The sequence below is a fragment of the Larimichthys crocea genome, chromosome XI, assembly GCF_000972845.2.
Source record: "Larimichthys crocea isolate SSNF chromosome XI, L_crocea_2.0, whole genome shotgun sequence".
NCBI classification, from domain to species: domain Eukaryota; kingdom Metazoa; phylum Chordata; class Actinopteri; family Sciaenidae; genus Larimichthys; species Larimichthys crocea.
Genome location: NC_040021.1, coordinates 6,829,025 through 6,843,142, shown reverse-complemented (window position 1 = coordinate 6,843,142; position 14,118 = coordinate 6,829,025). Strand labels below are relative to the sequence as shown.

At 40.8% G+C, this 14,118-nt stretch overlaps 1 protein-coding gene across 1 annotated transcript; it reads right to left on the bottom strand.

Annotated features, from left to right (window-relative positions):
• Positions 1 to 7,492: 7,492 nt before the first annotated feature.
• hadhb (hydroxyacyl-CoA dehydrogenase trifunctional multienzyme complex subunit beta) lies at positions 7,493 to 14,078 on the bottom strand. The gene is made up of 16 exons (XM_019266437.2): positions 13,971 to 14,078; positions 12,399 to 12,471; positions 12,120 to 12,161; positions 11,860 to 11,956; positions 11,658 to 11,702; positions 11,017 to 11,116; positions 10,839 to 10,926; positions 10,483 to 10,670; positions 10,206 to 10,386; positions 9,970 to 10,091; positions 9,792 to 9,871; positions 9,663 to 9,710; positions 9,494 to 9,581; positions 9,094 to 9,168; positions 8,043 to 8,207; positions 7,493 to 7,909 (listed from the first exon to the last, which is right to left on the bottom strand). The coding sequence occupies exons 2-16, from the start codon at positions 12,463 to 12,465 to the stop codon at positions 7,874 to 7,876; spliced, it is 1,422 nt and encodes a 473-aa protein (XP_019121982.2). The 5' UTR covers positions 12,466 to 12,471; positions 13,971 to 14,078; the 3' UTR covers positions 7,493 to 7,873.
• Between the last annotated feature and the right edge of the window lie 40 nt (positions 14,079 to 14,118).

Sequence of the window (14,118 nt, the reverse complement as noted above, 5' to 3'; positions counted from 1 at the left end):
GAGATACACACTGGGCTGTGCGCAACCGTACACTGACACAAATGTCACGCTCGCTCCTGACACAAACACACACATCCGCACGCACTCACACACACTGACATGCTGCGCACACACCATTCATGTCCACATTTTGTGCCCCCATCCTTCACTCTCACCCCATCTCACTCAACTAAATCAGTCAGTGTGTGTGTGTGTGTGTGTGTGTATGAATGTGTATGTGTTGTCTGACAACTAGATGTGTATGGATGTTTAGTGTGTATGACTCGGGAGTGTTAATGAGGATATGTCTATGAGTGTGTACGGCTCCTAATGAGTTGTACTCTAGTGTGTGTGTGTGTGTGTGTGTGTGTGTGAGAGAGAGAGAGAGAAAACAGTGTCTCAGCTCTCGTTATGGATGCGGCGTATGCGTCTGATCAATAACATTTACAATCCCGACAGGAGATCGAGCCTGGCGGACAACCCTAACTGACCGTTATGAGAACATGATGAACTCCGGACAGAGCGCGCGCACACACACACACACACACACACACACACACACACATTCACAAACACACACAGAGATACATATGGGCAGCTTCTCTGGACAGCCAATTACCGTTCCTCATAATCCACTTGCTCCACACACAGCCTCTGCCATCCACCTGTGTATAGTCGGTGTATACAACCGACAGACGTCGAGATGTATTTGTGAGTGTGTTTGTGTGTGTGTGTGTGTGTGTGTGTGTGTGTGTGGGTTGCTGCGGATGCCAAAGTTCCCTCCAGAATCCACAAAGATACACCGTCTTAAGCAAACAGGCCCCTGATCAGATCAACATTGGTAGTTTACCACATTTTCGCTGCGCTGGCTGCACCAGTTAGGAACTGAACTATCTATTTAATGTCTCGGGATTTTATTGAGTCGTACCTGCAGGGACGAACACTGCAGAATCTGTTAAAAAAGTGGAACAAGATGTGTTTATATTGTGCTTCAAAGTGTGAATTGGAATTAGATTGGGTGTTTCCAGAGGTGGAAAAGAAACCCGGCAAGCAGGAGAGATGCCAAAGTGAGCTTACAGGGATAAAGAAAATGTGACCTTGTGGCTTGGTAAAAAAATAAATAATATTACAGCAGGTTTGGAGGTTACCCACCTAGAGTTCGGTTCTGCTCGAGGTTTCTGCCTCTTGAAAGGAAGTTTTTCCTTGCTGCTGTCGCCACGTGTTTGCTCATGGTGGGAATTGTTGGATCTCTGTAAATAATAATATAAAAAGCTCTATATGAAAATATCCTGAGATAACTTCTGTTGTGATTTAGTGCTATATAAATAATATTAAGTTAAACTGAATGAGGTACAAAAGACTAATGATTTACCATTCCCCCAACTCTTCAATCTTCAATTCAAGATTCCACCCAGATATTAACAGAAACATAAAAAAAGAAAGTAAAAAAACAAAAACAACTATATGTGAATAAATAATTATAAACATAAAAAAATAACTAAAACGGCTCACAATGTAATGAAACAGAAGCTCTTTGTTCTTTTTAACTTTCGAGTTAATCAAACGTTTACCAGGCATTCTCAAGTATTTGGTATTTTCATGTCATGCATACATTCATATAATATCAGCAGAGTAATTGTAGGCACATCACGCGTAAGTTCAAGGCAACAGGAAAACAGCATTAATGAAAAGAGCAGAGCCTCGCACAATAACACCAAACCACAAATGTATGTCAACAGACTTTTTGAGCCATCAAATCCTTTTTGGACACGTAACCAAGATTGATTTAAGCTGCGTGTCTGAACACTGTAAACATGGACAGTTACAGTAAATCTTCAATCATTTATGCATGTGAATTTAAGTTGGAGAGCCTTTCAACATGAGCACATAGACATGATATTTTTTTTATTGTTAAAATTCATTATTTAAAAAAAAACAAAACACATTACTTTTAAAGCGTTAACATCAAACAGGAGCCGCACACGTGCTACTAAACCAGACTAAGCAGCTCGATGGCAGGAAAGGTCATTTCAAGTGATTAATTAAACACTTTAATGATTCTCTCTAAAGGTATGTAAATGTCCATGACTCTGACTTAAGTCTGACATAACCTTTTTGGATCTTCATCCATCCACATCATATCGTAATCAATGGAGTTTCCAGCTTCTTAAATGCGAGGATGCGTCATTATAAAGTGAATATCTCTGAAGGTTTAAAATGTTGGTCGGACAAAACAAGAACTTTGTGCTTTGGGAAGCTTTTCTTTTACATGACTAACCTAAAAAAAAATTAATTCACGCTGTAGCTTTAGCCATAACAGAAGTAATTCATAACTGAGGGTTGAATTCATACAGCCATATGCATTGTCCAACTTACACGTGATCACCTGCTACTCGCATAAAGCTGCCAAAGCTTGATTAAGATGGACTAAAAACTGTCCCTAAAGCCGGTTTAGTCATTTTAATTTTGGACAAACTTCTTTTCCTGCACGTCGTTGTCTATGAACTCAAAAGTTGCAGACTTGCGTTGACCGGGTCAACACATAGTGAACAGAACCAGATAGCTTACTGTACTTGGTAAAACTTTTATGTGCCGGTGCTGTATTCCTCTTCAGAGCTCTCCAGCCTACACCGCATGGAGTCAACCAGCGTCTAGTGTACTCAGACTGGAGTTCTGACTGGTAGACTAACCAAACTGGTTTAATATTATCCACGCACACACACACACACACATACGGTGGAGCTCTGCCACTTCTGCAGTATTAAAAGTTGCACTCACTCTCTCTTTAACAAATACTGCCAGAGCTCTGTCACTTGTACAGTAGAGATACCAAAACTTTTAACATCACACACACCCACTCACACTCATTTTGACACTTGTACAGTAAGTAGGCTATATGGAAACCTGTTAAGCATCACTCACACACTCTCCATCTCTCTCTCTCTCGCTCTCTCTCTCTCTCACACACACACACACACAGAAAGAGATGAGAGAACGGGAGGAAAATCTTATCAACAAATGGTTGCACACTATTCGCTGTACTGTTACGAATGACACTGAATTTTTGCACACTATTCGCTGTACTGTTACGAATGACACTGAATTTTTACATTTACGCTCACGTAAATCTCGTACAACTTGCTTTGGTGATATTGTGAATTATAGTCATGCGAGTGAAGCTAAATGTAAAGCAGAGATTGGTAGAACAAGCTGAACCCTACAGATTAAACATTGTAGTGTCATGTTTTAGCTCACACACAGATGAGTGTGTGCTGTAACACAGATCAGTTGTAATATTACATTTACGTGTGTGCTATAATTTTGTAAATGATAGAAATTAACATGATCGTGATAATGAAAAGGGATTGGTGTAAATTGGTGTATCTGCCTGGAAACATTCATCTTATTGTTTTCAAATGCAGAAACGTTAACGATAAAACAGGAAGCCATAAAGGCAAAAAGGATCCTGCCTGTCCTTTTTATTTTATTTTGGGAGGCCCAGAACCAGACAAGGACCCTGGATCATGTTTATTGTGTCGGAGTTTATTGTTTCAATCAATAAAAACAAAACCACATTCATAGCCAATGTATCTTAAAGGACACATCATCTAATTAGAGGCTAAACCAAGTTTTCCAGCCTGGTTTTAGACTTTTTAGTCGCTGGATAGGTCTCCACATTTTTCAGCGTTTTTTTTTTTAAACAAAATACTGAAGTGAAACAAAAAGGGTAACCCTAGTCTGATCATGAGGCTAAAACTTGCCGTCCATCACTAAAATTTAAAACACCGGATGGTTGGATCCGCTGAAAACCAAGATGGCTAAACACAACTGCTTCACTGTTGTGTATTTTACTGTTTCTATCTTTACTCTTCTGGATCGTCTGTGTATTTCTACTAGATATTTTTATTAGATTAGTGTTGTACATCTAGTGTGGCAAGTTAGAGGTCCATTGTGTACAGAAAATATGCTTTATACTAACTGTATTTTCATCAGTGTATAATTACCTGAAAATAGGAATCATTCATTTTGGGGCCTTTTTATATCTGCAGGTGCTGCAGACGATCATGTTTTTAGGTCGTACAGAGCCTACGCTGCCTGTTTCCTCCCAGTTTGGTTAAATAATAACACGAGAGGTGTTCAGTTGCTTGCAATTTATAACCGTAACACTAAATAGGACTTTGTTGTTACCGTGAGATTGCCGGGCAATGTTCTGAGATCCCAGTTCCCAGGCAAGGAATAGTATGACACATGACTCTGTATGTTGTTGTACTTACTTTAGGGATGCTGGTAGGCAGACTTTAACAGGAAGTCACCTTTTTCAGTCTTCATGCTGGTGGCTGGCTTCATATTTAAGCTACTATATGACCATATTGAAGGTATTGATCTTCTCGTTTAACTCGGCAAAGGAAGGAGGGAATGGACTTATTTCACGGAGGCAGTAGCTCCGCTCAGTAGCGTCCAGCACAGACCACCATATGGTGCATGGACAGCTGAAGAGTTGTGAACAGTTTGTCTCTTGGACATTGCCCAAAGTGCCCTAGAGCAAAGCACCAAACCCCTAACTGCTCCCAGAGTGCTGCGACATGGCGGCTATCACATCTCTCCACATTTGCATGTCTATAACCAATCGAGGTTTTAATAAAGTCGTCTTCTTCTTCAGTGCATATAATCAGGGGCACCGCCAGGAATTTTGGGCCCTATGACAAAAAAATCAAATTGGGCCCCTCTGCGCAGCTGTTGTCACCACATCTCTAGGACCTAACTAAGCTTCACATAACTCTAATCAAAGGCTTGCGACTGTTTTGCATCTTGTAGTTCAATACTAGTACTAGCACCATATTTACTGCTGGTGATTTGTACATGCATGCAAGTCTGCATACAGTATGCAGTGCAGTTCACTATTTGATGCGAGATTAAAAACCACCATAAAAATGTGCTAAAGGCCATTTTTATTTAACTTGCCCAAAACACGTAAAAAAAAACAGAGATAACTAATTTCATTATTATATTTGAAATATATATACTCAATGATGATGGTTTAATAATTTTAGATTGGTGTTTACCTATCAGTCGTGGCCTTTGGAATTGTCCTAACTTTCCCTACCTATATGGCGTCCCTGCATATAATATTCAATTTCTGACATTCTGTCACACTGGACCACACAATCATTTAAAAAATTTGCTTTCCAAAAACAGAATGGCTTCCTACTAAAGACTTCAAAGACCAACCTCAGTCTTCAAACATCATTTAAAGCTCATGTTCAGCTTCATAACTTTATTTTAAAAAAATCTATCTCTCTTGTGTTGGTGTGTGTTGACCCTGAACTTCCCTGATATCCATGACGTGCGTTTTTACAGTTACAGTGTAACTTGTTTAACATCACACACACACACACGCATGACACACTGAGTGCGTGAGCAGGTGGAGGAAGCGCGAGTCAAGTGCAGCTTTCAGCAGGTGCCGCCCCGCATGAGCCGGCTAGGATGAGATGAAAGACACTGCTGCACGTCTCTCTCTCTCTCTCCGACTCCCTCACTTCCATGTGAACACCCTCCCCCTCCTCACCCACCACCCTCTCGGTGAGGTAGATTTGTAGTGACAGCAGCGGGTGCATTCGCCAGTCATTCCCCATAAAAGGTTCCGTCTGATCAAAGCCCCGCTGAGGCAGGGAGAGGCGGGGAGGCGGCCCGCTATGTCGGGCGTGTGTCTCCGGTGTCTCGCAGGGTTGAGTCGGGTTTTGAAGCTTTAAAAACACACACACACACAGAAAAATCCTCTCTCTGTCTCTCTGCTATTTACATTCCAGCTCCGTTTTGCCTTGGCAGTAAAACATTGGTTTTTATTCCCCTTCCCGCCTTGTAGCCCGTATGACAGGCACGGCTGCATTAATCAACTCCTTTCCCTCAGCTCAGAGTCAAGGATTTCTTAAGCTGCAAGAATTAAATCTTTAAATACATTTTAAACGGGAATGTCTGACTGAAGTTATGTTAACAAGGCCTCCCCCCCTCCATCCTCAAACCTGAGGTGTATGTGTGCGATAAGTGGAGCAGATTCCCCGGTGAGCGCTGAAGGGATCACACCAAAGCAGAAAAGAGGCAATGTGTTGATAGAAATTTACCCATCCACTATCAATTAGACTGTGTTCAAGTTGGGAGTTTCCCCCCACAATATGAACAGCAGATATCCGACCTGAACTTTTAAAGAAACCTGCCAGACACATTCCCAAAGTTTTCCATATTCATGTTGTTTTTTTTTTAAATCACCAGGAAGCCCGGGCATCCTCTCTCTATCTTTTACCTCCTCATTAACATCAGCCGTCTCTGTCAGAAGCAGACAGCCTCTTATTCACCATCAATTAAGTGCACAGGAATCCAAAGACAGTCTGCTGCTGACACATCTTCATACAGGATGCAAATGCATAGACAAAAAGAAAAACAGAAAACATTTTGGCGATGCAAATTTTTTCCCAAATTCGCGGTTGTTTTTGTTGTCGTTACCCGCAGCACAAAGCTGGCTATACATTGATCTTTTTCCTTTTTTTTTGCTGAATTATAAACATAACCCATCAAAGCTGCTGCTTCAAGTTGTTGTCCATGCATCAAGGCCTTCAATCAGCACGGTGTAAAGAAATGGAGAGATGTGTTCAGCCTGAGCCTGCAAACACCAATGATCGAATTATCTTTACTGGGGTAAATTCAACACCTGGTTAACTAAATCTTTTTATTTATGTCTCTTACATGAACACAAACTATTTTAAAGCGGCGTTTTAGTTACTTCACATGACACATTTCTGGATTTGTGCTTTTCTTACTGGTTTGAAGCTCAGTTTTTAGGATTTTGCAGATTAAAATGTGTAGGTCCTAAATAAACCACGCCCACACAGCGATGAAGCGGATTCATTTTTTTCTTAATAAATACATTGATTGTTGCACAAATAATTATTTTTATAGGAAAAGACTTAAGAGTCTTTGTGGGCTTAAAAACATTTGGGTCACAACAAATGATCGTTTTCACTTTAGTTTAAACTGTCAATAATTTACTAGATTGTTTCATCTGTAATAGTAGTGAAACATGTTTTGCAACATTTTCCTCTCTCTGTTTCTCTCTGTCTTATTTGCTTTCAAAAGATTTCTCAGTTCTGTTTTATTCAAGCACCTGCAGCCTTGTGTCAGCTGGAATTTGGAGCTTATTCACGTTGACTGTGGATTGTACCTCATTTATGTCAGTGTCTGCAAATTGGATGAAAACAAAAGTCTTGAAATCGTTTGTTGCAACAGTCAAAAAGAATTCCGCTTACTCTCATATAAGATGAGAAGAAATCCATCAAATGCTAACACACTTCAGAGGCTGGAATCAGTGAATTGTTGGCATTTCAGCTGCAGGTAATCACTGTGCATGTGCAGCTAATGGGAGGTTTTTGAAATATCAATAATAAAAATTAATGATAGTTGTTGTATCCAGTTTAGCTGCTTCAGTTTTATGGTACAAAAAAAATAAAAGCCAACCCAAAAATGAGAGTGGTCAGTGTGAATATCATCACACCATTTAATTCCAACAGTTGGTAAGAAAAGAAAAAATATTACAGCGTATATAAACATTAGAATCACTCCTAGCTTCTCTGAGTGCTTACATTTTTGCTATGTTACATTTGACTCAGTGACAACGCTGACACGGCGCACCTCAAAGTCCACTCGGAAACATTCCTCGCTGACTTTTCTTGCTATAATTTAACGGCCTCGAAGCAAATTTACACAAGATTCCTCAAACACACACTCATACTGTATCTGACTGCTCTCTGATCAAGGCAAAGTGGTGCTTATGTACACTCTGTTGTCTGGATGTTAGCGTGTAGCCTTCATGATGAACATTGGGTTAAAGCTTGAGTGTTTTACTTTATTGGGGGTAGGCCTCAATCACCATGGCATGCCCCTGGAAAAAAGCAAAAAAGAATGGGAAGATTATTTGAGTTAAACATCAACAAGAAATAAACACATGATGAAAAGATACACTTTGATTAAACTAAGAGTCTCTTGACGTCACACACACACACTGTGTTTATTACCTGTCCTCCAGCAGCACAAGCCGCCACCAGTCCGTACTGTCCTCCCTCCTTCTGCAGCCGGTGTGCCACTGTGGTTACCAGCCTGCAGCCGGTGGCACCGAACGGATGACCCAGAGACAGAGAGCCTCCCCACAGGTTGAACTTCTCCATGGGAGGAGTTCCCACCTACACACACACACACACACACACATACAAACAAACACACAAACAGATATTTGGTCAGGAGTAGGGCTGTGACCAAAATCAGATTTTCAGTGGATGATTATTGTGGGGAAAAGAACTCAAGATAACAATATTATATCTTATATCTATCTTAATATATGTTATATCTTTTTATTGTGGGTAGGGAGGTGGAGAGAGTTTGTAACCATAACTGTGCAAAAACAACAATTACAGATAGTTTGAACCACAAAAGGAGAATGAAAAAGATGGTGAATTATTTAGATTATTATCATAGGTTTATTATTAGGATGATATCATTATTTCTTTTTTAATACATCATGGTTTAATTGAATACAATCATGGTGAAATATATTTGTGTAAGCTCACACAATTTGTTCAATTAAATTAGTGTAACATAAGGTAGTAAGAAGAGAAAACACAGTAAATGATAATGGTTATTATGGAAGTAATGGGAGTAAATGAGTAAAAAAGTAATCTTAATGACGTAATAACAACAACAACAACAATTAGAAGAATAACAATGGGGAATAAATAAATAAGTAAATACCGGTATATTGACACACTGCTAGTCAGGAGTGATAGAATATAAAATATAATAATAAATGAAATGCTTTTCATGAATCTGTACTTTGTAAAACTTGTAAAATGTATAATATGAGGAAAAAAAATCTAATTTGTGGTGATGAATGACACCACACTAAGAAACTAAGGTCTACAATGTTTTTCGATTACAGAACGTCCATATAAAAATATGATTACACCCAAAATTTACTCAGTGTTCATCTGTTGCGTCGTGCTGCGAGAATCCAAATGTACCGTATGGATCCACACACAGAAAAAGCCAGCAGCTGACCAGCAGCTAGTTTACCTTCGATTTCCTGCCCAAGTACGTCTGGCCGAACCAGTCCGAGTCCATAGCCTTCAAATTTGCCATTATCTGGCCCTGGGAAACACACACACACACACACACACACACACACACACACACACACACACACACACACACACACACACACACACACACAAAGTTACCATAGATACCGACAGAAAACACATTGATCTCTCCTGATTCAAAAGTGCAGGATATGAAGTAGGCCGGTCAAATCTTACTCCAACATCGATGTCAATAAATAACACAGGCCTCAACTGGATTGCAGAAATTGAGAGATTCTAGTTTTATAATTTAAGAAATGCATCTGTAACTTTAAATATCTTGATGATTGACAGGATTATTAACAGATCAATGTACACACTCTGTAATTACTTACTGCGAATGCCTCGTGGAACTCAAAGACGTCAATGTCATTCATGGTCAAGCCAGCGCGTTCCAGGACCTTTGGTGTGCCGTACGTGGGCCTGAAAGAGTTAGAAAATAGAACATTTATCATCAAGCTCTTAAACTTGTGAATCATATATGACATTAGGAAAGGCACTCACCCCAAGAGCAGCTGATCTTTGGGGTCCTGAGACACGTACACAAAGTCTCTGCCAGGATAAAAAATAAAATATAATCAGCACCTCGACTCAAACAGCATCGTCAGGGAAATTGAGAGAGGGTGCAGATACCTGAGGTAGCATTTAGGCTTGTAACCCATAGCCAAAGCTTTCTCTTCAGACATGATCAGCACAGCAGAGGCACCGTCAGTCTGAGGACAAACACAAGAAAACACATTTTTATGAGGCACAAATAAGATAACTGTTTTTTTTACAAGCCTCTGGGTCTGATGTGTGCGTTTCTGTTCACCAGGAAGGAGGAGTTGGCGGCGGTGACTGTGCCGTGAGGTTTGACGAAGGCGGCCTTTAGTTTGGCCATTTGCTGCATGGAGGACGGGCGGATGCCGTTGTCCTTGGAAACAATATCACGACCTGGTAAAAGACAAAAAATATACACTCATCATGTAAAAAAAAAACCTCAACATTGACACAAAGTGAGTATAAAACACAGAAAAACGTCAGTCGAGAAGCTGAAACAGTGTTTACCTGGCACTTTAAAGGAGATGACATCCTGCAGCAGACCGGCGTCCTGAGCCTTTTTGGCCAGAGTGTGTGATCGTAGAGCGAACTCGTCCTGTTCCAGTCTGGAGACGCCAAACGCAGCAGCCAGACGATCGGCGCTGTGGCCCATCGTTTCAGCTGTGGAGAACTCAGCCACAGCAGGAAGCTACGCAAACGCACATCATGAAACTTAGTACTGAGTCTCAAGTGGAGAATCGACTTTAAAACTGAAGCGGTGCCATTTTATTTTATGAATATGTACCTCTGGGGACAGGTGTGCCATCCGGATGCTGCCAATCAAGCTGAGCCTCTGGCCAAGTGTCTTTGCCTTGTTGAGGGACAGCATGGTCTTCCTCATCTTACGGCTGTGACGGATAGGCACATCGGACATGAACTCCACCCCTCCAGCCACAACGGCGTCACACTGGCCTGAAGCGATCAGACCAACAGCTGGAGAGAAGGAGGGTGGAGGAAGAGACAAACAAAAGGTCAAACAAACACGAGGACAACTGATTCAAAAAAATTCAAAAAGGTGAACTTTTACAAAATAATCATCACCCAGCACTTGCACTAATGTGTTGTGCAGTTAAATGAAGGAGATTTCCTTCCCTGACATACCTGAGGTCATCGCCTGGTTGGAGGAGATGCAGGCCATGGTGACGGTGTGAGCTGGGATCTTGTCAGAGAAGCCTGCACCCAAAGCTGCCTGAAATCACAGTAAACAAAAAGAAAAATGAAAGCGATACACAACAGAACAGCAGCTCAAACATGCTCCTTTGTCCGTGTGTGATCATACCTCTCTTGCTACATTGCTGGTTTTGACCTCCTGAATGACTGTTCCATAGATGATGTAGTCTACAGCGTCTTTGGGTACAGCCGTCCTGTGCAGCAGACCCCTGATGGAGCCCAAATTAAATATTTTAAATCACAGGAACACCAAAAAAACAAAAACAAAAAGAGACAAGGTACAAATGGCAAGGTACAAACACCTCTGTTAGATCATTTTTTTCCTCAATGTTTGTGTCTACGCTGTCCAAACCGACATGTATGAAGCGCTTTCCTGCCTGAATATTACCCATAATTCAGAGAACCGTGGTTATAAATGCAAGTGATATTATGTTTCAGACCCCAAAGTGTCTTTTCATTCTGTCCAAAACTGAAAGCTGCAAAAGTGACTTTCCTCCTCAAATCTTCACCGTCTCTGACAGCCGAGACAGAGGTGTGTGAGCGGTGTAATCCGCTAGTTAACGTTAGCTTCGACAGATGGAGCAGAAGTAGAGAAGGAGTTCATGACAACAGACATGACTTCTGTTCGTACGGGGCCAGAATCAAGTGATAGTTTAATATAGTGAGTGAAAATGTCATTTAAAAAAACTCTTAAATGTCACTAGTGCTTGGTAGCAAGTAGACTTTAGCTCGATCTATGGACACACTTACTGCAGAGCTGCTCGAGCCAAGTCATGGGGCATTAAATCAGCATATCTGTAAAAGACAAACCAGCAAGATTAAAAGTCATTTACATTGACAGTTTAATATTTGAATGACAAACGTTTTCTGATTATCTCCAGGTTAACAAATCTTTTCTGAGCAGCATCATGAACTTCAGGCTTCCGCCAATAAGAAAAGAGCAGAGACTCACGTGGTTCCAGACAACAGGAAAGGGGTTCGAACTCCTTCAACCAGAACTATGTTCTTCACGCCGGGTCGAGCCAGAGTCTTTTTGCTCTTTGTCTGAACTGAAGGAAAACAAACACAGTAACAGGTGAGACAGATTTTAATGTTGTCAAACTGAGTCTATATATTTTTAATCATTTAGAGTCATGGAAGGATATAACTGACATAAATGGATCAATAAACTTGTCATTTGTCTCTCATGACCATCTTAGCGTAATGACTTACCCTGAGCCTGGAGCTGTGCCGTCGTACTGAGAGATCGTGCCCCTGAGACACACAGAGAAAAATATTAACATCACCAACAGTTAACAGTTCATATTACACAACAACATAAACAGATAGAGAGTGATGTAGCAGCCCGATTTTAAAGAACAGATGTTTGTGTTTTAGGTTGGACCACCAACTAGTGTAAAGTGTGTTTTACAACTACTAATATACTGTTGTACATGTGTAACGTATTCATGTATTCATAATGAGACTCTGTTAAGTATGTAGACGACTTACCAAGCCGCATTGCCCAGGAAGGGCCGACCGAGCAGCCCCACATCGTGTTCAGCAGCATGGAAGCCATTTTGTTCTACGGAGAGAGAAAGTGTGATTGTTACCAGGGTTCAAATGTAAAAGTTCACGGCATAGCATGCTTATGTTTTATTACGTTCTGTTATAAACTTTTGATTTCAACTTGAACATCCCATTTATAATCACTGAGGGCGGGTTGAATCAACACCTCTCAGGGTGACCTTTGTAAAGGGAGCACTTACTGCAGGACTGTTGTATCAGACAGCATTTCATAAACTATACGTCCCGTACAGTGACCTCATCTTTCATATGCCATGCCCTCCTCAGAGAATTTGTCTAAACTCAAAACATTTTTTATTTTTTTCCTGAAACTCCATGTTACCATTTTTAAAATAAATATATATTTTAATACTTTATTTGACAGAGACAGCCGAAGAGTGACAGGAGCCTTTGTACACGGGGTGCTACCAATATCCCATCATCATCATCATCATCATCATCATCACATTACATCACAGCCCATCAGGCTAAGACTCAGATCTACCTCTGTAGGCAAAAGGTCAACCGGTGACCTCAATGTGTGAATCACACCTTATACAATATGTCTGTGTTGATTTGTCCTGTACACGTGACATCTATCCCTCCTCTGTGGCTCTTCTTAAGGTTTCTTCCACCTGTTTTCCATGTTAAATGTTTTTTTTGTGGGCAAGTTTGTCCTCACTCGAACCGAGGGTCTAAGGACAGAGGGCGTCACTCCCTGTACAGATTGTAAAGCCCTCTGAGGCAAATGCACTTTGTGACTTTGTGCAATACAAATAAAATCTGATTTGATTCAACACTGCATATAATAAAAAAAGTCATCTGTGAGTCCCAAGGCATGTCTGACCGCTTATAACTGGATAAAATGACATTTCACTACATGGTTTGATGTGAAAATAATACATCTGATAGAACGTGACGGATTAAATTGTATTCAGCTTGAAATACAAGCCAGTATTTACAGCATAGAGAGAATAACAGCTGGTATAGAGAACATGTGCTCCATATAAAACATGATATGAGGCTATTTGTCAATAATATATCAATGGGTTTTTAAATCTTGTGCATTTTTAAACTTAATAAAAAAAGATCTGTATCATTACATATATGTATTAAATGTGTTTTAATGTGTTTTAATGTGTCATTATGTGGCGGTCACACAGCCCAGCCCCCCTGACCGGCTCTGACCCTTCACCCAGATTCCTCTGCTGCAGAATGACAGAGACAGAAATACAAACTCACGGGGCTCAAACCGGATCAGGACTCTGTTTACAGCCGGATTAAGCAGGTGGCTCTTTAGAGTAAAGTTCACAACAATCACAAATCACCTGAAAATAATCTAAATAACAAAAAGAAGCGAGCTGGTAGCTGAAGCTAGGTAGCTACTTGTTAGCTGTAGTTTTAGCTGTGATGGCTTGCTCGGTGCTCGGGGCTGAAGAGACGCGTTAGCAGAGCTGCTGCCGTGTTTCCCCCTCTTTCAGCTGCATTATAAATAATAATAGATAAGTTTAACCTCACCTGTGTTTGTGTTTTGTCTCTGCCGACGCCGCTTCCCTGTCAAACAGCCACACTCAGGAGCGCTAATGAACTACGATTTCAAGGACCCAGCTGTGTTATAGCTGGGCAGAATAATGCCTGATTAAAACGCACAAGCTTTTGCCTGAAT

Bases quoted from the DNA above. Each gene is read 5' to 3' on its own strand.
- hadhb (XM_019266437.2), bottom strand. From the start codon at position 12,465: ATGGCTTCCATGCTGCTGAACACGATGTGGGGCTGCTCGGTCGGCCCT. The intron at 9,872-9,969 runs GTGAACAGAAAC...GTTTGTCCTCAG, and splicing joins CCGCCAACTCCTCCTTCCTG to ACTGACGGTGCCTCTGCTGT. The intron at 9,582-9,662 runs GTGAGTGCCTTT...TAACTCTTTCAG, and splicing joins AAAGATCAGCTGCTCTTGGG to GCCCACGTACGGCACACCAA.